This window comes from Arctopsyche grandis, chromosome 13, assembly GCF_051622035.1.
Source record: "Arctopsyche grandis isolate Sample6627 chromosome 13, ASM5162203v2, whole genome shotgun sequence".
Lineage (NCBI taxonomy): Eukaryota > Metazoa > Arthropoda > Insecta > Trichoptera > Hydropsychidae > Arctopsyche > Arctopsyche grandis.
In genome coordinates, this window is record NC_135367.1 from 26,406,787 (window position 1) to 26,433,833 (window position 27,047).

The 27,047-nt window shown below is 32.1% G+C and overlaps 2 protein-coding genes across 2 annotated transcripts in view; both read right to left on the reverse strand.

The window, feature by feature from the left end:
- Nucleotides 1-9,437: 9,437 nt before the first annotated feature.
- Nucleotides 9,438-10,434, reverse strand: LOC143921686 (kelch-like protein 15). Its single transcript, XM_077445039.1, has 5 exons — nt 10,411-10,434; nt 10,136-10,291; nt 9,893-10,062; nt 9,592-9,814; nt 9,438-9,521 (listed from the first exon to the last, which is right to left on the reverse strand). The coding sequence occupies exons 1-5, from the start codon at nt 10,432-10,434 to the stop codon at nt 9,438-9,440; spliced, it is 657 nt and encodes a 218-aa protein (XP_077301165.1).
- Nucleotides 10,435-10,862: 428 nt separating this feature from the next.
- LOC143921688 (uncharacterized) overlaps nt 10,863-27,047 on the reverse strand; it is a 75,822-nt gene continuing 59,637 nt past the window's right edge. Inside the window, exons 7-8 of the mRNA XM_077445040.1 lie at nt 11,609-11,710; nt 10,863-10,912 (exon numbers count right to left, since the gene is read on the reverse strand). Of these exons, the coding sequence (XP_077301166.1) occupies nt 10,863-10,912; nt 11,609-11,710 (152 nt within the window). The remainder of the gene's footprint in view (nt 10,913-11,608; nt 11,711-27,047) is intronic.

A 27,047-nucleotide genomic window follows, 5' to 3' on the forward strand; every position in this document is an offset into this window, starting at 1 on the left:
ATAGTTTTATTTAATATGATTTACAATAAGCTTACGTACATTTAGCTTTTTACAATAAGCTTACATACATACATCACATACAATTATTTTTAGTTATCAGCTGATTATATGTACATATATGTAGTATTTGATTGAATTGGTTTGAATTGTATAGAATAGACCGGATAGAATAGATCGTCGATGGGCCTAGTGGAAAATTTTCATCGTATCGAAGGAGCGTTAAATAATGATAAAAAAATCATATATTTTAAACTTCATATGTATGTCTTCAGACAAAAAATTTAAACATAACAAGGTATTTGAATGAGGAAACGTCATTTTCAGAAAATCGTTTTCTTTTCGTTTTCCCATAATTATTTTGAAAATTATTTTTGAATAGTAGAAAGCTTTCTAAAGTGTATACATATAATTTCAATACAAAAAATTCCGAAAAAAAAGCGAATTACAGGAAATGTGATGAGGCCAAAGCTATCTATTTTGACCTAAAACATGATATTTGACGTCAAAATAGATCATTTTAGACTCTTTATATTTCAAAAAACTTTTATTGTTTTTTTTCGGTATTACTTCTGTTAAAATTAAAGCAATTTACCTAAGGTACGTAATTTTCAATGACTTTTAGTTTTCAAATAATAATGGGAACATGAAAAAACTGTCAATTTAGTTAAATAATAGACCCAAATAAGCTTTAGTAGGTGAATATTGAATTATTATTTTTTAGAATTATTTTCGACAAAGAGACCTATGTATGTACTTTTTCAGAAAATTTTGTCTATATAAATCAATCAGATGTTGGCTCAGGACATTATTTAAAATTAATTATTTTTTTTATTTAACGTTCCCTAGTTACGACAAAAGTTTACCATCGATGAAAATCCGAAATTTGCGTTTTTCACTCCGATCTAGTATGTATACAATTATGTCGTTAAAGCACAGTTGCGATAAATCTCAATATGCCTTAATTAATTTATTGGTGCAGTTTGATGCACTAAAATTCACGATTTTTTCTAGCAATACAATGTACACATAGAAAAGGTACACACACATACCGGTTATGGGAGCGTTTTCGATACAAATTGAGCGCAAATGTAGGGAAACTTATACAAAACAAAAGTTCTACGTCTGGTTGTCGGATTTTGATTGATTTTTTTTTTACTTGAAATCACTATAATTATTATACACATTCAATATCAAGAAAATAAAAATAATTTTAAAGGTCAAAATAGAAAAATGAAATATTGTTTTAAAAAAATATATTACTTCCAGTTTACGAATTCTGACCAAAACCTTATCAGCTCTAAGTTAGTACATATGTAAATAATACAAATATAAATTTTCAACTTGATATGTTCAGGGGTGTGGAGAGAATAGTGGCCACAATATTTTTGACCTTTTTAAGTGGGAAATATCCCACTTACGGTTTATTAAATATATAGATGTGGGATTGGTATGACTGAGAATATTTTAAGTTGGTAGGACTGGCTGTCATTCGGGTACTCGAGCAATGGTCGAGCCCGAAGCGAGACATTAAATGATAAAAATAGCATTTAATAATAACAGATAAAGTAAAAATATCAAATAAAAAAAATATAGCATAAGGAATGCCTTGCACCTACAGCCAGTTCAAATAAATATGTAAGAAACAACTACAAATACAAAACATCCCTGTAAGGCCCAAATGGAAGAGAGTTAATCAAAATTTCACTCATAAATCACAATCAATCATGAAAACAATGATGAGCGCAGACTACCAGATAAATGGGTTAGAGTAATTTCCGACAATTTACGCTCACTAAGGTGGAAAATATCATATTCAGTCTCGGCAGCAACGATTTCATTAAGAAGTCGAATAGCTCTTGGAATAGGAGCCATTCGAAATTTATAATTTTATCACATCGATACAATAATTATAGTTGATATTTTTCCTGAAGAGCACACATATTAAAGGGGTTGAAAAAAATAGTGGAAGAAAAATATGTAAATTAAATTTCTATATGTAAATTAAAACTTAGCAATAGTAGGCCGCAACATAAAATATCTATGTGCAATATATCTGGGACACATATGAACTATCAAAATTTCTGAAAACTGACTGTACACATTTATATGAAAATGTTGAAAACCACTTAATCACAATTCACCAAATACAATATGTCATATGTCATAATTTGTTCGTTTCGATTTTCATTAAATTTGAAACCGGTTCGACTTACCGGTCACCGATCTATGTATGTGCAAAGCTTCGACCGGTTGGCACATCATGTTCCGAGACATATGCTTCCCAAACACCCACACAAGGATGGAAAACGAGCTGGTAGAGGGCCCGGAAGTGGAAGTCGTTAATTGGACGCGGCTAATGATGCTGCAGAGCCTTTTTTGGCGCCAATTTGCTTCCCGGAATCCGCTTATGGGGGGAGGTTGGGTGAGTAGAGTAATAAGGCTATTAATAGAGGGGCGCCAAAGCGTCACTTGGCGCCAATTAACGCGATTATTTATCAAAGCGACAGATAAACATATCACTGCGACCTGGGGGAGGGGGAAAAGGGGGTTTGGGGTCGTTCATGGGGATTACTTCAACGTCACGACCAACCATTCAGATTTGTGCCTGTGACGTGTTTGTTTTATTTTAATCTAATTTGAGAGCCTTCATCGTGCCGACACGTTGAATGTTTTGTGTGGGTTGCAATTTGTAATCGAGACTCACTTTTGACGTGCAAGGAGGTCTTGTTGTGAAGGCTATTATTATATTTATTTGTGATTTTAATTGTAAGTAAATAGCACAGATTGGTTGAATTGGCGACTTACAGTCGCGTCTATATATTTTACGTAAAGCATAATTTTGAACTTTTAAATTCGCTAGATAATTAATAATAAAAATTTTAAAGCAATAAAGTTCACAATCAATAGAAAAAAACATCCGACTATTGATTCCACTACTCACTTTTGACACAGCAATATAAGATTTTGAAATGAAGACTGTTTAATCCAAAAATTGCGCATTTTTTTGAGCGCTCACATTTCATTGCTCGAGTAAAATTTGTAAAAATATATATACATAGTACATATATATATTTTTTTTCACATTAAAATTTGCTATTTAATTATTTAAAGGTAATTTTATATAAAGCAACAGTAAAAAAAAAGTTTTTTAAAAACATACCTCTTCTATAATTGTATATAAAATTATTATTTTGAATAAAAAAACCAATAATTTTATTTTACTACCGCCATCTATGTTTACTACTAAAAACTGGATAGACGTCAGGCACTTTTCAGAAATTCAAATTTTAAACGCGTCTTACACGATATTTTTGCACCATCGTAATGGCGGAGGATCCATTTACTTATATTGATGACCAAAATGAGCAATATGACAAAGTATCAAAACGATCGGATAAGACCCAAATTTTTTTTATATAATCATAATCAACAGAAAAAACACCTGACTATTTATTCCAATACTCACTTTTGGCACGGCAATACAAGTAGACTTTGAGTTAAATATTGCAAAAGCCATACTTCTATTTAAAATTAACATTTTTAAAACGCCCATCTAATATATAATGTAGAAAGAGACTTTGTATGTTTGTATGTATGTAAGTACTTTGTCTTTGGTTGGGAACTTCGTAAGCAAAACAAAATTTCTATGACGACAATTCAATTGGTTGAATATTATATTTTTTTCAATTCAAATAAATTTAATAAAAAAAACAAATGAATATTTACTATTAGATTCACCATGTTTCCGCTGTTTATATTACAAATACTGAGCGAAGCCGAGTAAAACAACTAGTATGTCGTAAAAGAGATATGAGCGTTTAAAAAATCAATGTCGTATTCGAATTTAGTGGGTCAAATTTGGTCAAGTTGGATTAGTCTCTGCTACGTTAATTTACTTTATTGATAAGTATTTATTTATATTACAAAAAATATATCGGAATATCTTTCTCATGATTTATTTTTGAAATATTTTCTCAGATATATGAATTCCTATTTAATTTTGATTTTAGGCGAAAATTAGAACGGAGGATGAGAAATCATTTGTCTACTATATACATATAAGTATACATGGTGTTATGAAGCTGAGTGAAAAAGCCTTAAAGGGTTGATAGTTCAAACCATTTAAAACCTTTTTAGCCTTACATACCTCAGTACAATGTCTTATAGTTTAATTTTAATTTCATTTTTAATGATTTTTAGTAAAAAAAACACCAAAATCACACAGTTAATTGCAAATACTACTATATTAAAAGTGGAATGTTAGTCAATATTATTTTCCTTGTGTTTATTAAATCATGAGCTATCAACCCTTTAAGGCTTTACAGTTAGCTTCAATTATGTAAATCAAATATGAAATTATTACAGGATGGGATTTACAAAGCATGTTTTTATTCAAAAATTAAATAAAATGATTTTAATCAAAAATAAACAGCATAATCATATTCGGTTTTGTCTTAATATTAAAATTTTCACCTGTCTGAAAGTTCGATCAAACACAATAGATTAACAAGTGTACTTGTTGTTGAACTGACAGTTTAGGTTAAATTGTGTTTGACTAGTCTGTCATTATTTAGCTTATGATCGGAATAAGCCATCAATATCAGTGATTTAATCATCAAGTTGTGACAATGGCCGCCATTTTACTACGTATATTTTAGCACACATGCGATAGAATGATTATTTAATTTTCTCGAAGTGCATATCGTATTTCGAGCGTAAAATATTCGACGGAAGACAACTCGAGGTGGAAAATAAGAGAAAGAGGAGGTAAAATCCGTCCCCGAAGGCGCACCAACTCGCCCTTATCTCGAGAAACGTTCAAAATTTCCTGTCCTCCACCGAAACCATCCCCCCCCCCCCTAGTATTTCTCATTGGGCTCCTTAACCTTTTCATTTCCATTACAGGAATTTAATTGTTTTGTTTTAAAGCCCCGCGGGCCGCGAAACAATTGGGCTAACAGCCTGGAAGCAAAAGTGCTTTTGAAAAGCTCAAAACGGATTAGGGGAGAGTGGTGGATGGAGAACGGGCTGAGATGAGACTCAAGCTTTGTCGCGAACAACTTTTCAAGCCCACTTTATTATAATTCAAAAATTTTATATTTTTTAATGAAAAGCTCCACGTTAATTAAGCGCACTCAATCACCATTGGAACTTTTTCTGTATGTGGTTTTTGTTTTCGATCACAAGTCAAATTTCTAATACACTTATGTTGTGGCCGATGAAATATCATCGCGTGGGTTAATCTTCTATATACGTATATAAATATGAATGTCTGTTTGTGTGTCTTAAATAGGCGCCTAAACCACTGAACCGATTACGATGGAACTTTCAGGATTTGTTGTATACATGGCCGGAAAGATTACTGTGAAAAAAACCTCTTAATAATAATATTCATAATTACGATTTTACTGACGCGAAAGTAAAGCTATCCTATCCCGCATTCAATGCATTACGCCGCGATTGTGACAATAATTGCGCCACGCCTACCTTGCACTCGAATGTACTGACCATTCAGAGCTGTACCACAAACACACAGCGACAAAACACAAACACACAAATATATCTATACCTATATATAAAATTGAATGTCTGTGGAACGGGAACGAGAACGGGAACGGGAATTGCACGCGTTATTGTGGCATTGCAACGCATGCCGGGTTCAGCTAGTTATATATAAATATAAATATAATAATAATATAATAAAAATAATAAAATAAATGTGTCGGTTCTGTGATCGATCTGTCGTATTTTTTCAAATACCTTTAAAATATAATTAATTTAATAGTTATATGTATGTACTTATGTTATTGTATAATATGAAAAAAAAATGGTTCAAAACCGCATATTTCTCCAACGCGACAAGTATACATTTTAAGAATTAATTTATTAACTTTTTAAACTGGTATAAACCCATTTATTAAACACGACGTCTATGATCAAACGATTAATTATTAATTTTTGCAGCAATTTCAAATCAGTGAAAATCGAGATGTTGAATAACTCGAATGTTTGCCAATTTGTTGGAACCGTTTTAATGAGATCAAAAAAACTTGCAAACTCATATCCAAGTGACATATCCAAGGTTTGGCCAGCAGCACATGGGATAGAAACTATGACCACAAAATTGAAAGCATTACATGTTTACCATTGATATACATATGTTGTTGGTTAATAAATTATATATTTACATTAAACACGATCTATGGCCAAACATTGTACGGAAGTAATTAAGTATTATACAAGGCAAATATAAACATCGATTTAACATTAAAAATCGATCCACAGAGACATCTATTGACAAACTGGCAGCATTTATACAAATCAGCCAAATTCAAGTTGCTGAAAAACTCGAAATTTCGCGAGGAAATGGGTAAAAGTTGCCAATTTGTTGGAACCGTTTCAATGAAAAGCGGATAAATCGCCAAACTCAAACTCTGATAGGAAATATAATTATCATAAAAGGTATAGTCTAATACTTTCAATTGTGACTACACAATTGTAAGAATTAAATGCTAATAATTGATCTATACTGTTGGTTGTTGAATAAAACCTTTTAAAGTTTATTTGTATTTATGTATTGAATATTAATATCTGAATTAGTAACATTTTGATTTTCAAAATACCAATCGCTTATAATATATAAAAAAAATTCCAGTTTATTTTGAAAGTTGGTTCATAATTTGGCATATGAAGTTCTCTTGTGCTATCACGCTTAATGAAATGATTTTTTATCTAAGTAATTTTATAATTTCATAGAATGAACATTTTGATGAATCTAATACAAGTATTTACTGGCCAAACTGATAATGAATTTACCGCATTCGTTAAATATTTTATTTCATTTTACATAGATATTATATATACCAGGAAGGCTTGACAGGAAGAACGCAACGCGCCTTCATGGATAATTCAATTACTAACAATGCAGCATTTTATTATTCTATAAATCAATGTATTTCGGGTAGCTGAAGAACACGAAATAACAATAAAGTAATTAATTAATTAAATAATTTATCCATAGAGACATCTATGAATTTAGATTTGTACATAATTTTTACAAATTGTACATACATACAATAAATACAGAAGATTTGTGACAACAGTAAAGATGATTTTTTGCCAATTTTGAGGAACCGTTTCAACAAGGATGAGATATAATTGGCAAACGAAACGATCTATTTGGAATCACAAACACCCCCAAATCACGCTACCATTGAGTCATACTGCTGGCTAATATACATAAAATAGTTACTGATGATTTGATTTTAAAACTACTCACAAACTATGCATACATGTGTATAGTTGGGTGAAAATTTATCTTGAAAAATAGTCGCAAAGCCTTTTGACACGTGCTACACCAACAAAACTAAATCAAAAAGAAATCAATCACATGCGAATCATTTTACATATACATATGTATACGTAGATATGTATGTACATAAGCGTTGACTTAGCGATTGTTATATCGCGCACTCGTTTGTTTACATTTGCCAAATAGCCGGCAGCTAACTGGAAATAGGCAGGTATATATCCAACAAACACACACACACAAATATAATACGAGTCGGAAGAATATATAAAAATAAAGACAAATAAAGAACCGCAATAAAGTTATGAGTCTTTTGGCTTTTGCGAGTTTTTCGGCAGACGAATAAAAGAAATTTATTGCCGTGCACACAAGGAAACCCCATTTCTCGTGTGGCTTACGACATAAAAGGCCTCGCCGTGCGTACATTCCCTCGAATGACTAGTCAAAAGGATATTTATACTGTGGGTATGTATATATACATATGTATGTATGTGTGTGTTTGCCCGAAAATTTTATGCGAATACCTGGATATTACGTTTTATGACCTGTCACATTGCCGTATGTGACATGATTTTAAACGCGGCCTGCAATCCTCGCGAAAAGCCGACATTATTTTTGACGGGTCTGAACTTTGTCCAAAGATCAATACAGTAAATATTTGTTTGTAGTAAAGCCAATTTTTATACTATTAGGCATAACGCCTCGAGTACTAACCTTTCCAAGCTCCAAGTAATACAAAATAAATCCCTAAAAATAATTAATAATACACCCATATATACTAACTTGAAAAAACTGCATGCCATAAATAATACTCCGTTTGTTACAGACATTACTAACAAACTAACCAGTAGATTCTATGACAGAATTACTAATAACCATACTAACACAATTGTTAAGAGTCTCGGTGATTACAACAAAATGTCTATACCCTTCAGGTATAAACACAGATTACCTAAACACAATCTGCTTTAGATCGTCGACTTTAGAGAGTCTTTAATTAATATTATGTATTAGATGTATTATGAACATTTATAAGAATTGTAAATAGGTTTTTGAGCTCTTTTTCCTATTATGCTGTACATTAACATTAGAATAATGGGTTTGGTGCAAACGATCGAAAAGCGCCAGACAGATTGAACCACAGATTAACTGAATGGCTGCTTTAAACGCAATTCTGGACTTCACGATTGAAAAATTGCAATTATTAAAATGGTAATTATTAAAATTGAGTTGGATCTTTCTGGCAAGTTTTTAATAATTTAATAAGGAAAAATTCGGAACTTAAGTATCAGAAGCACAGAACGTATACAGGGTAGGTATTTCGGGACTTTGGGTAGATATCGCTTAGTGTAAGTGCGAGCAGTGCGCACGCATAAGGTATACGTGTCGTTAATCTGTAGTTCAGTCTGTCTGGCGCTTTTCGATCGCTTGCACCGCATCGGTCTTGAGATATGCTAAATTATTCTCCAACCCTTACATATATAGTTTTGTAGTAAGATTTTATATATTTTTGGCACATGCTTACTGAAAAATTATGGGCATAATTGATGAAATTGCTTATTATGTTGTTAAAAACCCAATTGATTTGGAGATTTTTTCACTTTAGTTGTATTAAACTGTATAAAATGTAATGTTTTACAAGAAAAATAATTCAAACAAAATATATTAACATATTTATAGTTTATTCATATTTATTACAACATATTAAATTAAGATTACAACTAACATTATGTACTTCATTTTAGCATTTATTTAAATTATGCATACAAATTGTGATGAATCTTCAATGAAAGACTAAATAATGGAGTCGTATGGAATAGCGATAGCATTCGCCAAACTTCTTACTTCGCTGAGATTGGGCAAAGGTTTCCAAACTCTGCTTAAGTCGTCGTATTCCCAAACACTTTTCACACACCTATTTTCAAATCCTCCTGAAAATGAAATAAAATTCATAATAAAAACTCCACCAATCTCTAAGATATGTATATAAAAATTCAAAGCTGCTTAAAGTTACCTATAGAGAGTAATTTATCACGGAAAAGGCAGAGAATGATTCCACGTGCAGGATTTGGCAGTTTACAATAATCTGTCCACTTATTCGTATGTGGATTATACGATTCAACACTGTCTAAACTTGTTTTCTTGAGACTCTTGAGTCTCTTTCTATATAGTATCCACCGCCGACGTTGAGCTCTCCTTTGATTGCCACGCTCTAAAAACAGAAATTGCATTGTATTTATGAATGAAAAATCATCAATGTATGTACATTAAGAAATACTGACCGAATGGCTATCTCTTGCTTGATTCATCGGAGCGCAATAAGACCAAGAATTGGTCTTCGCTGAATACACTTTGACGTAGTTGATGGACTTCCATTCTGAATCCTTTAATATCAATCCACCTGTCACGTAGACTCTGTCATTGACGACAGAAGCACTATGCAAACACACGGCTGTCAATAATGGAGCTACTTTCGTATCCCAGTTCTTTATGTCGCTGTTCCACCTATTCCAAATCAATTCAACGATAAGTTCAATCTGCCTAGAAGATTAACGCAGTTCAAATTACCAATTTAAAGATCACCTCTCAACTGATGATAAATTCATTATAACTGGCATACTAGGACTTCCCCCGATGGCGTATACATCGATGGACGAATCGCGAAGAACTGTCACAGCTGATAAATAGGAACGGCTGTGATTTAGGGGCTTCAGGGGATGTTTTTGACCGTCTTTCAAATCAATGTAGTCCACCTGAGAATAATTGAAATCATTACAGCCGAGGTGATGCACAAGAAAATTTTTCACAATTGAACCGAAACCTTACATTATTGACTGTTCTATCTAAAGAATTGCATCCGCCTATAATTAGAATCCAATTGTTGACGAGAGCTGCTGCAAAACGGTCTCTGTCCAATCCGCAATTTTTTTTTAAAAGCCAACTGTTATTTCTACCATCAAAAATATCAATTGTATTTGCTTTCTAAAAGTAAAATATATGTAATTTAATTTGTTTTCAAATTGAATATTTATGTTTTGTAAAACTTACAAATGTGTTTATATCTCCGATGAAAGCAATTTTCTCAAATTTTTTGGTTTCACCTTTTTGACTCGCACTTTCTGCATTTTCCCGCTAAAAATTCAATATGAAATTAAGTAATTAATTAAATCATACAACCAAAGATTTGAAATAAAAAACATACAACTGCGTTATTATCTTCGGTGAATCCAATGTATTCATTTTTCGTTGATTCTTCTGTTGTAATTAAATTTTCTGTATTTGCTGTCTGTATACATAAATATAAAATGTAATGAAATAATCATTGATCAAATCAAATATTTTTAGCATTCAACTTACGACTGCTATTTCGTCACTCGTTTCTTTATGCATTGGACTTAGACAATTTGATAAAATTAATTGCATTGCTTGTTGAAGAAAATTTAACAGATCCACCATGTCATTGCTACGGTTTGCTTTATCATGATCTACCCACAATTTTACAGAATTGAAGACTTCCTCGATGGACACGTTTAATTTATTCGACTTCAGTATCTCAGCCAGGATGGAGACCGGCATATTGAGGAAGCCTGGTGTTTTGTGCAACTGAAACAAAAATGAAAATGTAATATATTTGATGAATGATGCTTTTCACGTAATCAATACTAACAGTTATAAAATTTTCCAGAGTCAAAATCATTGCTTTTTCCTTTGATTTTGGATCGTTTGAAAAAATCAAGGCGTCCAAAAAACTATACTTATAATCTCTAGTTTTTCGGCTAGTTGCATGAAATTTTTTTAGTGTTCGTCTTCGATTTCTGTAAGTAGATTTATTAAATTGGAAAATAAAAAAGTGAATAAGTTGTTTTTATGATGAAAGCGACTCTTACCTATCTCTCCAAAGTAGCAATATTTTAGCATTGCATCGATAACTGGGTAATCGAATTCAGAAAAAATTGCACTCAGGTTGTCTTTATTTTTCTTAAAAACTTCACTACACGATAAGAGCACTATCATGTGCGCATGAAACCTGCAATTTAAAAAAAATAAAAGTGACTTTTTGAGCTATTATTTTTGAAATCAAATGAAAATACTTTTTATTGCGAACAACGAAAACACATCGGAGTGGCTGCCATCTTTCATAGCATCGTAAAAATATTCAAGTCGGTTTGTAACGAAACCTGGCTTTGCGTTCACTTTTATCATCTTGCTCTTTGATTTTTTTTTCTCTCTTAAAGTTAGATATGTTCAGAATTAATACATGCCAATTTCAATACACGTATGTACGATAAAAGGACTTACCTATCGGACAGTATCCCAACGATGAATGATATCCAGTACTAAGATATTTAGGTTTTAAGCCGTTTGCCACGATATATAAGAGTATCATGACCCATTGATTATCTACAAGTTTTAATTTGTTATTATACGGTTGTTACTAAATTACAATTGATGGTGGTAAATAACATTGCGGTTTTTTATTTTGAACGTTGCTGGTAGCCCGAAGTATAATAGATTAGTATGTCAAAAAATATACATATAGATAAAATTCCAACAAATATTTTTGTAGTCTAACGATAGGCTTGTTTTACAAAAATAGTGTGAAATAGTTGTTTGTAGATTCAGGTTTTTTTACTTTATTATTATGTTATTAATGGAGTATTCTAACACAAATATGTGTTATTTGTTATTAGAAAACTGCGTTTTTTAATAAATATGAAAATAATATTGATATTGGAATGATTTATTAGAGTAATTTTATGAATCGATTGGCGGAAACTGTTATCATTTATTTTAAATAAGATTTAAATTTAAATTTTATTTAATTTAATTTTATTTATGCATCTATTCATCTATTCATCTATTCATCTATTCATCTATTCATCTATTCATCTATTCATCTATTCATCTATTCATCTATTCATCTATTCATCTATTCATCTATTCATCTATTCATCTATTCATCTATTCATCTATTCATCTATTCATCTATTCATCTATTCATCTATTCATCTATTCATCTATTCATCTATTCATCTATTCATCTATTCATCTATTCATCTATTCATCTATTCATCTATTCATCTATTCATCTATTCATCTATTCATCTATTCATCTATTCATCTATTCATCTATTCATCTATTCATCTATTCATCTATTCATCTATTCATCTATTCATCTATTCATCTATTCATCTATTCATCTATTCATCTATTCATCTATTCATCTATTCATCTATTCATCTATTCATCTATTCATCTATTCATCTATTCATCTATTCATCTATTCATCTATTCATCTATTCATCTATTCATCTATTCATCTATTCATCTATTCATCTATTCATCTATTCATCTATTCATCTATTCATCTATTCATCTATTCATCTATTCATCAATTCATCAATTCATCTATGCATCTATTAATCTATTCGTCTATTCGTCTATTCGTCTATTCGTCTATTAATTTATTAATTTATTAATTTATTCATTTATTCATTTATTCATTTATTCATTTATTCATTTATTCATTTATTCATTTATTCATTTATTCATTTATTCATTTATTCATTTATTCATTTATTCATTTATTCATTTATTCATTTATTCATTTATTCATTTATTCATTTATTCATTTATTCATTTATTCATTTATTCATTTATTCATTTATTCATTTATTCATTTATTCATTTATTCATTTATTCATTTATTCATTTATTCATTTATTCATTTATTCATTTATTCATTTATTCATTTATTCATTTATTCATTTATTCATTTATTCATTTATTCATTTATTAAGTAAAATACATAAAATAAAAAGAAAAACATTATAAAATAAAATAATAAAAAAAATTACAAAAGAAAAATAATACATAATACAATAATACAATGAACAAAGGTGTAAAAATAAAAAATAAAATACTCAAATTCTTAGATTCACATTGAACAAAAGAAAAAATAGCACATAAAAATGTACATAAGGAGAAAGAAAAGTAAAATTAATTGATTGATTCAACGCACTTAAAATTTTATAATTATACTATATTTATTTCAATATATAATCGGCAAAATATGTACAACTAAATTAACTCTTATTTGTCGAATTCATCAAATTATATTCTAGTCTGACATAATTTTAGCTTCTGAACTTGCTTTCGTGGAAAGTTAGCATCTTTAGGCTTACGATCATGTTCCGTGCAAAATATACATACGCGTGGGTATAAATAGGCTTTGGCTATTCTCCATTTTCCGACATATAAAGTATTAGATTTGTGAGCGAAAGAGAATTAAGGGATATACTGGGATTGTGACGTCATGCGAAACGTAATTCGATGGGCATTTTACACTAGCAATAAAGACGTGAATGTAGTGAATTTTCCGGACGGAAGAAAATACCATTTCCGCTTTAAAAATGCACTAACTTTTACTGGCATTTTCACGTATCTGTGTTTGTATGTACATACGTCTAACACAGTGTGCAGCTGACATTATTTTCTTTAGCGTGACTGTTTCTAAGAAAAACTATAAAATACATTTATAAAATGATGTGCTCGGGAAAAACAAATTTATATACATACTGTTTCAAACCTGTTTTACGTAGGTACTCTTCAATAATTGGAAATTTACTCCAGCCATGTTACAAAATCAATGAATGTGAACATATAACATACGTATATTAAATAATGCATGCATATGTTTGCGATACAAAAGGTTTACTGAAAAATGATATAGTTTCCAGTTTGGTCCGAAAATTCAGCCGGTGAAAAAAGTTACTGTGCAGAGAACAATGGGTGCCAATTAAGAGTTTTTTTACTATGTCTTTTGATAACAAATATGGGAAAAATAAATATGGAACGGCATTGGAAAGCTGAAAAGCGGATGGATGAAAACATTCGACGAAATGAAAAATTTTCACTGAATTTTCCGATAAAGTATTTTGAACTCGAAAAACCATGCGAAAAAAACGACGGCCTCGATCATCAAATTCACATCAAAAAATTAAATGTTAAATATGAATTTAGCAATGGGTTTGCAAGTTCATATAATAAATTTTAAAAATCGTTCCATCGGTAGTTTGATGATATATGTATGTATACATACATACATAGAACAGCATCTTGGAAGAAAATGGAAATTTCAATACTTAAATCACAATTGTATGTATATGTATTTCTATTAGTTTAATTTTAGAGATACAATTAGCTCAATGAAACCACAAATTTCGTATTCAATACAAATAATTTTATTATTATGCTATATTTGTTCGAAATTTCAAATTCACAAAAACCTATTGTTGACCATTGGCAGAATATGACATATAACATATTACCGTTTCAAAAACGACATCCGATAAATTGGCAAACTCTGATAGGGAACGATTGACTTGGAGTCACAAATATACAAGTCTAACCAGCAGTATTGCTCGGTGGTTGCGTTCATGTTGAGCACCGAGAAGTTACTGGGTTCGATCCCGTGTTAATCTTTAATGCTGCTGCAGACTTGTATATTTGTGTATATTTGTAAATACAATATAATTGTTACCGGTCGACGCACGCATCTCAAAAAAAAATCTGTAGAAATATGCTCCATGTTGAGTTTTAATAAATTTTAATTGGTATTATATAATATTTTTATATTCATATTTTTTGTCTTTGTATTTTTATATTCATGTTTGTTTCATTGTAATTTTAATTCCAAAACATTTTTAAATTTTTCTATTATTTTTTAATTTTTGTCTTGTCTTAGATTCGGAACTTATCGAATCTTGCATTATTAAACTCGCCTGAAAGATCCAACCCAATTTTAATAATTACCATTTTAATAATTGCATCTGTGCACATCGAAAGGTTACCCGTCATCTGATGTGCAATCTATCATTCAAGAAGACGAGAATTGCATTTAAAGCAGCCGTCCGTTAATCTGTCGTTCAATTTGTCTGGCGATTTTAGAGCGGATGCACCGCATCCCCAAAATGCGTGTCTCTAGTGATTGGGCAGGAAGGCACATAAGAGTTTACCTGTAAGCCCTTCCTGGTATATATATATACATATGTATATATAGGCATGTAAAAAATAAATGATATGATACAAAAAAGTTGATATACAAGTACAATATACGCATATAATATAGGTATACCCAAGACAGCTGAAATTTTGTCATACTAATGAATGAAATTCCATGGATTTTCCCGACGTATTTAAGAAATACGCAGGATATTTTGAGTATCTTCGAGATGTTGCCGCAACGTCGTTCATCCCTCTGGATTTGTCGTCGAGGGAGATAAGCACGCAGAATTATCCTCGGGATGCATTCTACGAAAGCATTGTGCTTCGGCCAAACAAAAGGACCCGAAGGCCTCAAAGGCCTCACGCCACCAGCAGAGAAGCCTTTTGACGCGAATAGGAAAATGTTACCTTGGAAAAACATTCATCTCAACATTGCAACAACTGCACATGTTACATATATAAATGTATATGGTAATATTTACTATTGTCCAACCTTCTGCTTTGTGAAAATTCATATGAGAAAAATATTTGTACTTTTTTATATTGTTAAATTGATTTTTTGATTTTAAATGCTTTTTATTATTACTAAATTATGTTCACAATACATCTTATATCTATTTTAATAGCTGCTGATCTAATGATCATTTTCTATTTTACAGTTTTAATTTAATTTTGCTAGTAATCATAGTATTATATTATTCTAATGTTAATGTACAGTGTAACGCGACGTTCTCCCGAGTGTCCCTTCAGTTGGTAGCGGTAGTAATCTTTAGGTTGGCACCAGTTACTGTACCGCGCCAAACACCATACCCCTCTCGAGAAGTATCGAGACGCGCTCTCTCGACAGCCAGCCACCATCCGGGACGGACCTCCCTTCAGCATCTCCGCCGAGCGTCTTCAGAGACGCCCAGAGATCGCCGTCTTGTGTCCACACGAGGCAGTACGGAGTTTGTCTCCTGCCTCCCCCCTCCCGCTGCTGTGACCCGACCGCAGAGCCAGCTTCTGGAGCCAGGAAGCTGTTATCAACGCAGACGACTTGCAGTCAGGAACCTCCCCGACTATATACACATATATAACTATCCCACGTTTCCACCTAACTCGACTCATGGAAGAATAACGACGTATCACGCCCTCTGCATAAAGACGCGCGTAAATCTGTTCATTACAACAGCATAATATGAAAATGAACTCAAAAACCTATTTAAAATTTTAATAAATGCTCATAGTACATCTAATACATAATATTTAAAGACTCTCTGAAGTCGACGATCTAAAGCAGATTGTGTTTGGGTAATCTGTGTTTATACCTAAAGGGTATAGACATTTTGCTGTAAACACTAAGTGTGTTAGTATGGTTATTAGTAATTCTGTCATAAAATCTACTTTTTTAGTTTGTTAGTAATGTCTGTAACAAACTGAATATTATTTATGGCATGCATTTTTTTCAAGTTAGTATACATATATGGGTGTATTATAAATTATTTTTAGGGATTTATTTTGTATTACTTGGAGCTTGGAAAGGTTAGTATTTGAGTCGTTATTCCATACAGATGAAGAATAGGATTTTGTTACATAAAAATCCATGTATTATATGTATGAGCTTTGTAAAAAGTATGTTAATTATATTTTCTCAATAGGATCAATAGTTTTCGATTGTTTCGTTAGTTAGTAAATGATACGTATTTTAATCATATCTAATATATCTTATATATAATTTCAAAAGAGACTTTGTAAGTATGTATGTAATGTTGGTTAGTAACATTGAAAACAAATCAAAGTTTGTATTCAGTCAGTTCCGGATCCGGATTTCTGTTTCAGTTCAGAGTCCAGATTCCTTTTTCAGTTCCGTATCCATATTCCTGTTTCAGATCCGGATCCGCAATCCTTTTTCAGTACTAGATCCGGATTCCTGTTTCAGTTCAAGTTCCCGATTCTTTTTTCAGTTCCGGTTCCGGATCCAGATCCCTGTTTCAGTTCCAGATCAGGATAATTTTTTCAGTTCTGGTTCACTTATACATAAAAAAAATTCATTTCTGATTGGCTGTCATTAATTTTTTTTTCGATTTTTTAATTCGATAAATTTAATAAAAATCAAATTAATTTTTACGATAAGATTAACCAAGTTTAATCGGTTTACATAATAAATACCGAGCGAAGCCGGGTAAAACCACTAGTATAAAATAATTTTGAAAGAGACTTTGTATGTAAATTTTGGTTTGTAGAATCTGAAACGGATAGTAAATAAATAAATAAATTTAATAAAAAAACAAATGAATTTTTACTATTAGATTAGCCATGTTTATGCGGTTTATGTTACAAATGCCGAGCGAAGCCGGGTAAAGCCACTAATATACGATACTTTAAGAATATTTTTCGCAAAATTGTTTCAATGGTTCTTATTTTATATAATCATATACATATGTATTTTTATCTATATGTAAAATAAATTTTTATTTCCATATCGTATAATAATATTTGAGTTTTAACAATTTTTCAATATTATCGAAAACGTATACATATTACATGGGCATTTTTCTTAAAATATATATGTAGTTCATGTTTATATAAATTTTCCTAAAATAGAATATCCTTATCAGATTGATTTCTTTGATGAATATATTACGTTTTGAATCGATTGATTAAAATTTAGAACGAGCGGGATATTTTTCTTATCGAAATGGAATTGGTTTAAAGGATTTTCGATACTTTGCATATAAATATGTATGAGAAATTTCGAATTTGCGTCGTGCGCAATTTCGCGTAGGTATTCCTTGGAATTCATTATGAGTGTTCCGACAAAAAAACTTATATAAATACGAGTGTTAGGATATGGCCTGAATGTAAATTTTCGATAGGTTTCCGGAAAAGCGCTTTGTGATTCAATTTTCGCGGAGAAATAATTGAAAAACAACATTTCACCACGTTGTTGGCTGAAAAAAAGTTATCCGGACGAAAATTCATAATACAGAGACATCGACGCCTAATTCGTTTGCGTTATTTCTTCCAATTTGAATTTATTTTCCGGCTGAATTTTGTATTCAGGCGGCGAACTCAGCACCGTGCCGATACCGAATTAATTTATTCGGCTCGAAAATTTTTACTTTTTATGTATGAAATGTCGCCAGTCGAAACGAGCGCAGCGGGACGCGCCTATCAACAAACATAGCTCTAAATCAACAACGAAAAAATAATAATTGCGTGACCGACACACCACTTTTTCTACAATTAAATTAATAACCATACTTTCAAGAGTAATATACAAAAAAAATATATTCAAAAACAGTACTCAAAACGCCATAAATCAGCATCGGAAAAATTTCTTTGCTATACTCTTATTTATTTAAAGTTTCAACATTGTTCCCGTCACTATTAGAAAAAAACGTCATATTACCACAGTTTTACATGTTTTGTATGTAATTAATTATGTCAAGTAATTGATAATTTTTAATTAGTAAATAAAATTTCAAATATATGTGGTAGAGATTCCTGAACAAATGACGCTGTTCAGGACCACGAAGATGAATGTGCGGAGGTTTCGCGACCAACCGCGCGGAGCACAAGTCTAACTGCTACTAACCCCTTTTCATCCCTTTCTAACAATCTGCCCATACATCAGCATTTTGTTCAATTCCAACCCTACATATATATAATTAATTAGTTTCTAATACCAACAACATGCCAACATTTTTTGCCATTTAAGATAAGCTCACAATATCAATTGTATTGTATTACACCATATATACATATGTAGGTACATAATTGGTATATATATATATTGTATATAATACTTTACTTTTCGAACATCCCTAAAGGATTTTATTATTTTTATTTCTGAGCAATAAAAAAAATTTGGTTTTGTTTACTGACATTATGAGATTTATCTTCTTTGATTATTTCAAAAGTAAAGTGTATTCTGATGATATGTATCTTTAGCTTACTTCAAACGTGAATCTTCGTAAATGGATTTGGGCCAAATTTTATGATATATAATATATAAAAATTGAATTAACGAAATTGACTCAACGATCGCATAGGTCGTGACGATAACATAGAAAAATTTCAATTTTCCATAATGCACTGGTAATTTTCTCAAAGCTCCGAAAACTGTTGAAAGCGAAGTCTCGTCGGCGAAAAATTCCCTCGTCGAACTTTTTTCAACTTTCGACACGGAAGACCGTTTAAGCAGGTGAAAGAAAACAGGGGAGTGAGAGAGATTCAGAGGGGCTGGAAATTTCCCATCAAGGAGGGTTGGACGTCAATTTGCATGTTAATCGCGCCCCCCACAATAATTATAACATTCGGCGGAAGGGTTAACGCGCGGAAATTTGTTTTCGGTTCGAGTCCGAAGAATTGATAACTATCGGAGAAACTCATTAGCGGTTTCGAAGGGGTTGTTATGGGAGGGTTGGTCAGGTGTGAGAGAGCAGGGGGTGAGCCGCCCTTGTTTTTACGTCCGATTGTTTTATTGGGCGGCTCGTGGTAATGAATTCGCCTCCCCGCTTGCACGCCCCTGAATAATTGAATCAACGGCGATCCACCTCTTATTTATGATAACGCAAACGCAAATTAATGGATGCTATATAATTGGAGTGCGTCTGATATTTAATTGGTAAAAATTTTAATTTTACGAGCGTTCTGGAAAATTACGTGAAAATTGTACCCTAATCCTTCTTTGATTTGTATGAAAAATAAACTTTTAATTAGAAAGATTTCGTTCGATTTTAACGATGAAAGTTTTCGAGTTTTATTAATTAATTTTATATTTGGAACAATTTGTAATTACAGGTGCATCTTCTCAATGCAAAATATCTCTTTAATGAATTTTATTTCATACAAAAAAAACATAAAACAAGTCACTTTTAAATTCATTTTAAATTATGAAAAAATTCTATCCAAACTGTATAACAATGTTTAGGTGGATTTTAGTAGGTAAGTCAATTAACAAATGGCTTATAAAAAAAGTAAATTATAAATTTCGTAAAATATCGCAGTTCCGAATAAACGATATCAGTACAAAATCAAGCTAAAAAGCCAAACTCAACTAAAGAGTTGAAAACAAATATTGAGCGGCACGACGTCAAAAAATGTGACCGTCAGTGCGTTGGCCATAGCGCGCATATCGAATTATCAACATTATATAATATAAACATTTTAAAATTCTTTATAAAACCTTTTAGTAAAATAAAATAGAGAGATAATCAGAACATAAATTCAAATTTTATAAGATATAGTGAGAAAATGAAAAAATGCATAGGCGTTTAAACAATTAAAATCTGATAAAACGAGTGGGGGGCGGAAATTCAAACAAACAAGGCTATTGACAGTGGGTGAGCTGTCACCTTCTTCAAAATTTTTGGATTGTTAAACGTGTTTATAACGATTATATTTCACCATCGGCGGCCAAACCTTGCAAAATGGCTAAGTTTCAAAGCGATCGGAAGAATGTAGGAAGTTCGTCAGACCGATTGGCGAAGTGAAAAAAAGTATATCAGAAAATTTTATAGTTTGCGGTCTAATAATAAGGCATTATACCAAATTTTTATTGTGAATTAGCAAACAAACTTTCATCTTAATATTATTGTGTATATTGAAGAGTATTCAGAGGTAAGTGGAGTCAGGTCGAGGTACAAGAAAACACGCAGGCAGGTTCCAAGTCTTTATTGCTGCTCGTCCGGTGGAGGTCAGGATCCGAATGCCACCGATCGAGAGCGTACCGCGTTATATCATAGAGCGCTCAGCGCATACACGTATTATCATTGGTCAAGGAGTCTGGCGCAGCCATTGGCCGCAACGCCCGACTCCACCATTGGTCGGCGTCACCATGACGTCGTCGGTCTACGGGCGTCTCTCTTCATAACTTTACAATATATATGCTGAATTTCTCAGTTGGACGTCAGTTTTGTGGTTAAAAAGAAAATGTATGTATAAATGTATGTACATATGTCAATCTCATGGGACTTGGGTTACGTTTTTCTGAAAAAGTTTCATATTTTACTCTCTGTTCCAACTTTTCCATAAAACACCAGAAAATTCAACTATTTACTCTATGTATATGTATGTATATATGCAGATGATTTCTTGCTTGTAGGCTATGAAAATCCGCAGTTTTAAATTTAGTACATTAAATGTACTACTATGTATATATTTTAAATAAATATATATTTTTTATTTCAATCGAACATGTACACTCGCCTATACAGATCGTTCCAAAGCGACGAGTGTACTAATACAGATACAATACGTTGAATACGATCAATACAAGCATTTATATAATGCAAATTCATACAAAAATTATGCACAGAGACTTCTATGGAGAAATTTTTTACAGCAATTTATTATAAAAACCTCAAGACAATAAGTCGACATTTTCAAGGAGATGGTAATTTTACAGAAACCGTTTCAATGAAAATCAGAAAAATTGCCAAACTCTGGTAGGAAACGATCGAACTGAAGTCACAAACCAAGGTCTGGCAGCAACTACTATTTTATTTATTTTAGGATTTTTAAGAGAAACTTACAGCTAATACAAAAATAATAAAATGAATATTTATACATAAGCCATTTACAAGTTTCTTCAGATAGCATGAAAAATCATTATATGCTAACTATTAGTCCACGCTGATTGTTAATGTATGTACATTTGTATGTTACTATTTGTTTGTATTGTACTATTTTTATTTTGATTTTTAAATGCTTTTTATTATTACTAAATTATGTTCACAATACGTCTTATATCTATTTTAATAGCTACTGATCATTTTCTATTTAACAATTTTAATTTAATTTTGCTAGTAATCATAGTATTATATTATTCTAATGTTAATGTACAGCATAATAGGAAAATGAACTCAAAAACCTATTTAAAATTTTAATAAATGATCATAGTACATCTAATACATAATATTTAAAGACTCTCTGAAGTCGAAGATCTAAAGCAGATTGTGTTTAGGTAATCTGTGTGTTATACCTGAAGGGTATAGACATTTTGTTGTAATCATCGAGACTCTTCACAAGTGTATTACTAATAACCATACACAAGTGTGTATTTTTTTTTTTGATTTTTAAATGCTTTTTATTATTACGAAATTATGTTCACAATACATCTTATATCTATTTTAATAGCTACTGATCTACTGATCATTTTCTATTTTACAATTTCAATTTATTTTGTCAGTAATCATAGTATTATATTATTATAATTTTAATGTACAGCATAATAGGAAAAAGAGCTCAAAAACCTATTTAAAATTCTTATAAATGCTCGTAATACATCTAATACATAATATTAATTAAAGAATATCTAAAGTGGACGATCTAAAGCAGATTTGGGTAATCTGTGTTAATACCTTAAGGGTATAGACATTTTGTTATAATCACCGAGACTCTTCACAAGTGTGTTAGTATGGTTATTAGTGATTCTGTCATAGAATCTACTGGTTAGTTTGTTAGTAATGTCTGAAACTAACGGAATATTATTTATATTGTACTATAAGTATTATGGTATTCTTAGCTACGTAGATATCTCGAACCTAGAGCGTTTTCAAGGCGAAAAAGTTGAATTCGCCCACACCACGCATAAAAACTACAATTTATCGACTCGGATAAGTTGACACACTATCAAAGACCTGTCGGATACTACCTTTTGGAGGTGAAGCGCACTCTGTTACGTGATTGGTGAGCGAATCGGTAATTCGTCGGACCGATGTGTATCGGCGTGATGAAGGGCCGCTCATCACCGCACGCGACCACTATCAATCACACATTTCCGCCACAGACCCCTTCTGACCACCATTAGGTACCTCATCGACCTTAAAAATCACCCGTTCACCTCCCAACGACGATTAACCTCGCCTCAGGGTCGTCTAGGATCTAGATGTTGAGCGAACGTGTTGATATCTCCGCGACGACAGAACGATACGTCATACCCACTTACAGGAATGACGAAGGCTATTGGATAGTGTCTTGAAAATAGGAGAATAGGTTGTGAATAGTACCAATTGATTAGAGTGAGTGTGTGTAGTTACGGTGATTATATTTTTTGGAGAAAAGGACATATAAAGAATCGTTTTGTTACTTAAAAAAATGCTTTATCTACATATATATTAGCCAGCAGCATAGCTCGGTCTTTAAGCTTCTGCCTGGCGCCGGGTTCGATTCCATGAGCTGACCTCGATTGAAAAGAATTTTTCTGAGTATATCTGTAGTGCTGATGGTCAGACCTAGATATTTGTGACTCCAGGTCGATCGTTTCCTATCAGAGTTTGGCAATTTTATCTGGTTTCATTGTTAAAACGGTTCCCGATTAAAAATTGGCTAAAAACCTTCCTACTTACTATGTCACCACTATTTGAGTATGATTAATGTACAATCAAAAAATTATGTACAATTCATAGATGTCTCGTTAATTTCCGAGTTTTCAGTGTCTCGTGATTCAGCGACTTGTATAATAAAAATGCTGTATTGTTTGTAATTGACCAAGAAGGCGCATTGGAGTTTACCTGTAAGGCCTTCCTGGTTCAAAATGTAATGTATTATAATATGTATATAAAATTGAATGTCTGTCTTGTATAGGATCCTTAACCACTTAACTGATTACGAAGTTCATAAATTTCAGGATTTGTTGTATGCATGTCGGTAAAGATTACTGTGAAAAAAAACGAGAAAAACCTCTTAGTAATAATATTCCTAATTTCGATTCTACCGACGCGACAGTTTAAAGCGCCATTGTGTAGTTAAGGAAATGTGTTCGTTGGAAACCACGTTGTCAGTTGGTTTATGACGACACAGCGTTGAAGAGACGTTAGAAGAGCTCCAACCATCGGTTCCCATTTCCGTTCCCTTGAAACGGGAACGGGAATGGGAATTGCATGCCTTATTCTGCATTATTACATGCATTGCAACGCATGCCGGGTTCAGCTAGTTAAATATAAATATTAAATTTAATATAATGTAGCATATGCTTTAAGGAGCCACCGTTATAATTGGTTTTCGATAATTATCTCCAGACTTAAGTTCTGTTGGCTAATAATGGAGAACCCCAAATAGACTTAGTGGTCGGTAGCGGCATTTGGTCACTTCCCGCTAGAGTTATCCTAACTGACAGCACGAAAGCGTGGGACTACATGCCGAGACCGTGGGGCTACATATCTCGTACGTGACTATAACAATAGGTAAACAAACGCGTCGAGGAAGATGCAGTGAGCGACCTGCCTTTTATAAGCAGGTACGTAGACCATATGAAGGCATTCAGGACGGATCACTGGCAGTGCGTGGATCTCTTTAATCACCCAATAAATGCTGTGAAGCGACTTTGGCCTTTTTTTGGATCCTCCTCCCACCCATACGCAACAATATTAAATTAAATATATTTAAAAGGTATTTGAAAAAAGTTCGACCGGGATCGAACACATGAACGACGACACATTTCTTCTAACTTTTTTTTGTTTAATAACTTAATATATGTACCAACACCTATGCGATAATATTTCATCGGGTACAACACTAGTTAATGGATAATGGTGGTGGCATCATCTGTCGCGTTTTATCGCAATTGGTTTCGTGGTCTAGAGCAAGTCTGCAAATTTTATAGAAGGCTAGCGTGCATTTATGACGTTTCGTGCAGACGATCTGATAAGGACTCGGATGCATCAGCTAAAATGCTGAGCTGACAGCAGCTTCACGTCACTCGTTAGCCAAGGCAATGGTCGTTCATTAGGCGTCTGCAAGTGCAAGCTGCAACCGAAACCACCCCACTGATGGATGTACAGGACAAATTAATTGGGAATGAAATGTGCTACGTAAGTTGAAATTATAAATAGACTTAAAAACCGATGTTAAAAGTTTGTCGGCTGTAAATGGATGGCTCGCTATTAGTCAGGTTGTGATCAAAATCGAAAAGAAGCTGGACGTCTTAAGGTAGAGTTGTCAGATTTAATGCTTTTCAAGCTAGATATACTAACCACTTGTAAAGAAGAAAAATCAGATCAAATAATTTTAATTTATATTAAATAATTAAATTATATTAATAAATTAAATAGGAACAAAACAGTCATAAACATCTAGATTTTAAAAAATACAATGTAAAGTGCACATGAACACATTAATAGGATTAAAATCTATATTCAGCTAAAAAAAGCAGTCGTAAAAATTTTAATTGAAAAACAATTGACAATATAATATAAACCAACGAATGGGAACAAAAGCAACCATAAACATCTAAATAAAAAAATACGTCTGTTAACCGATAACAGACGGTCTGTGAAAGAGATTGGTGCATACGTAATGTGGCTTCAATCATACTTAAATAATAGAAGGCAAATAGTAAAAATTGATAAGGTGTTAACCTCTGAATTTGTAACACCTCATGGAGTGCCGCAAGGGTCCAAATTGGGACCCTTATTATTTATATTATATATAAATGATATTGTTAAGGTAATTAAGAGGTGTAAAATACATTTGTTTGCAGATGATACATTGATATATATATAATTGGAAAGAATGTTGATGTAATGTCTGAGATTTTAAATATAGAATTAAATTATGTGAATGACTGGTTGTGTGAAAATAAATTAAAGTTGAATGTGAATAAAACAAAAATGATGTGGTTGAATGGTAAAAATAAAAATATATTGAATGAAATTAGAATTGATGATAAGTTAATTGAAAAAGTTGAAAATATAAAATACTTAGGTGTATACATAGATTCAGGAATAAATTTTAAAATGCACGCTGACTATATAATAAAAAAAATGGCTAGAAAAGTTGGTGTATTATGTAGATTAAGAAATATTTTAAGTAAAAAAAGTAAAATTTTAGTGTTTAATTCAATTGTCTTGCCACATGTGGTTTATTGTGCCACTGTGCTTAATTTGTTTAGTGGCCAAGATTTAGAAAAAAAAACAGAATAAAGCTATGAGAGCTATTTTGAATGTGAGTAGATTTAAGAGTATTGGAAGTATGTTAGATGAATTAGGATGGATGAGTATTAGAATTAGTCTAAATATTAGTACATTTTCTTTTGTTTATAAGTTAGATCATAAGTTATTACCTAAGTATTTTGATGATTATATAATAAGGAATAGAGATAAACATAGTTTTTATACTAGAAATAAGGACAAACTAGTTGTAAGTAGAGTAAGAAAGAATAAGACGGCTGGGGGTGTTTTTCACAGAGGTGTGCTCATGTATAATGCCCTCCCTGAGTGCGTCAGGTCTGCTAAAAACATGGATGCATTCCTGCGAGGTGCGAAGAGACACCTCTGTGAGGGACAGTACATATAAGTTAATTATAAATTTTAGAGTTAAGTATAATAATTAAGATGTATTTTTAAATTAGCTTGATAGCTAAAATATATATAAATAAATAAAAGAAAATACGTAATGGCATAGTAAACGAGATCTTGGTGAACAGACGTGGTGAGAAAGAGATGACCGTATACGTAATGCCTGGAGCGCATCTTCGGTTTACGGATAATCTGTCAACGAGTTGTCAGGTAACCGTAGTAGACATAGTAGCCAGTCGCTGACGTTTCCTTTCGTCGACTCGGATTTGTCTTGAGATATGCTAGGTTATTCTCCAACCCCTTGTATTCTCGTTTGCTTTTTAACTCGCTTGTGAGAGGCAAACTAGAGTGTAATGCAATTGCGTGGAATCCGCATGAAGCAAATTACTCTGTAATGATTGAGAAATTGAAAAAAGCATTTCTTCGTTTCCTATATAAGAAAGAGTAT

Bases quoted from the DNA above. Each gene is read 5' to 3' on its own strand.
- LOC143921686 (XM_077445039.1), bottom strand. From the start codon at position 10,434: ATGCAGAAAGTGCGAGTCAAAAAG. The intron at 10,292-10,410 runs GTGAAACCAAAA...TTTTACTTTTAG, and splicing joins AGAAAGTGCGAGTCAAAAAG to AAAGCAAATACAATTGATAT. The intron at 9,815-9,892 runs GTGATCTTTAAA...GATTTGGAATAG, and splicing joins AATTTATCATCAGTTGAGAG to GTGGAACAGCGACATAAAGA.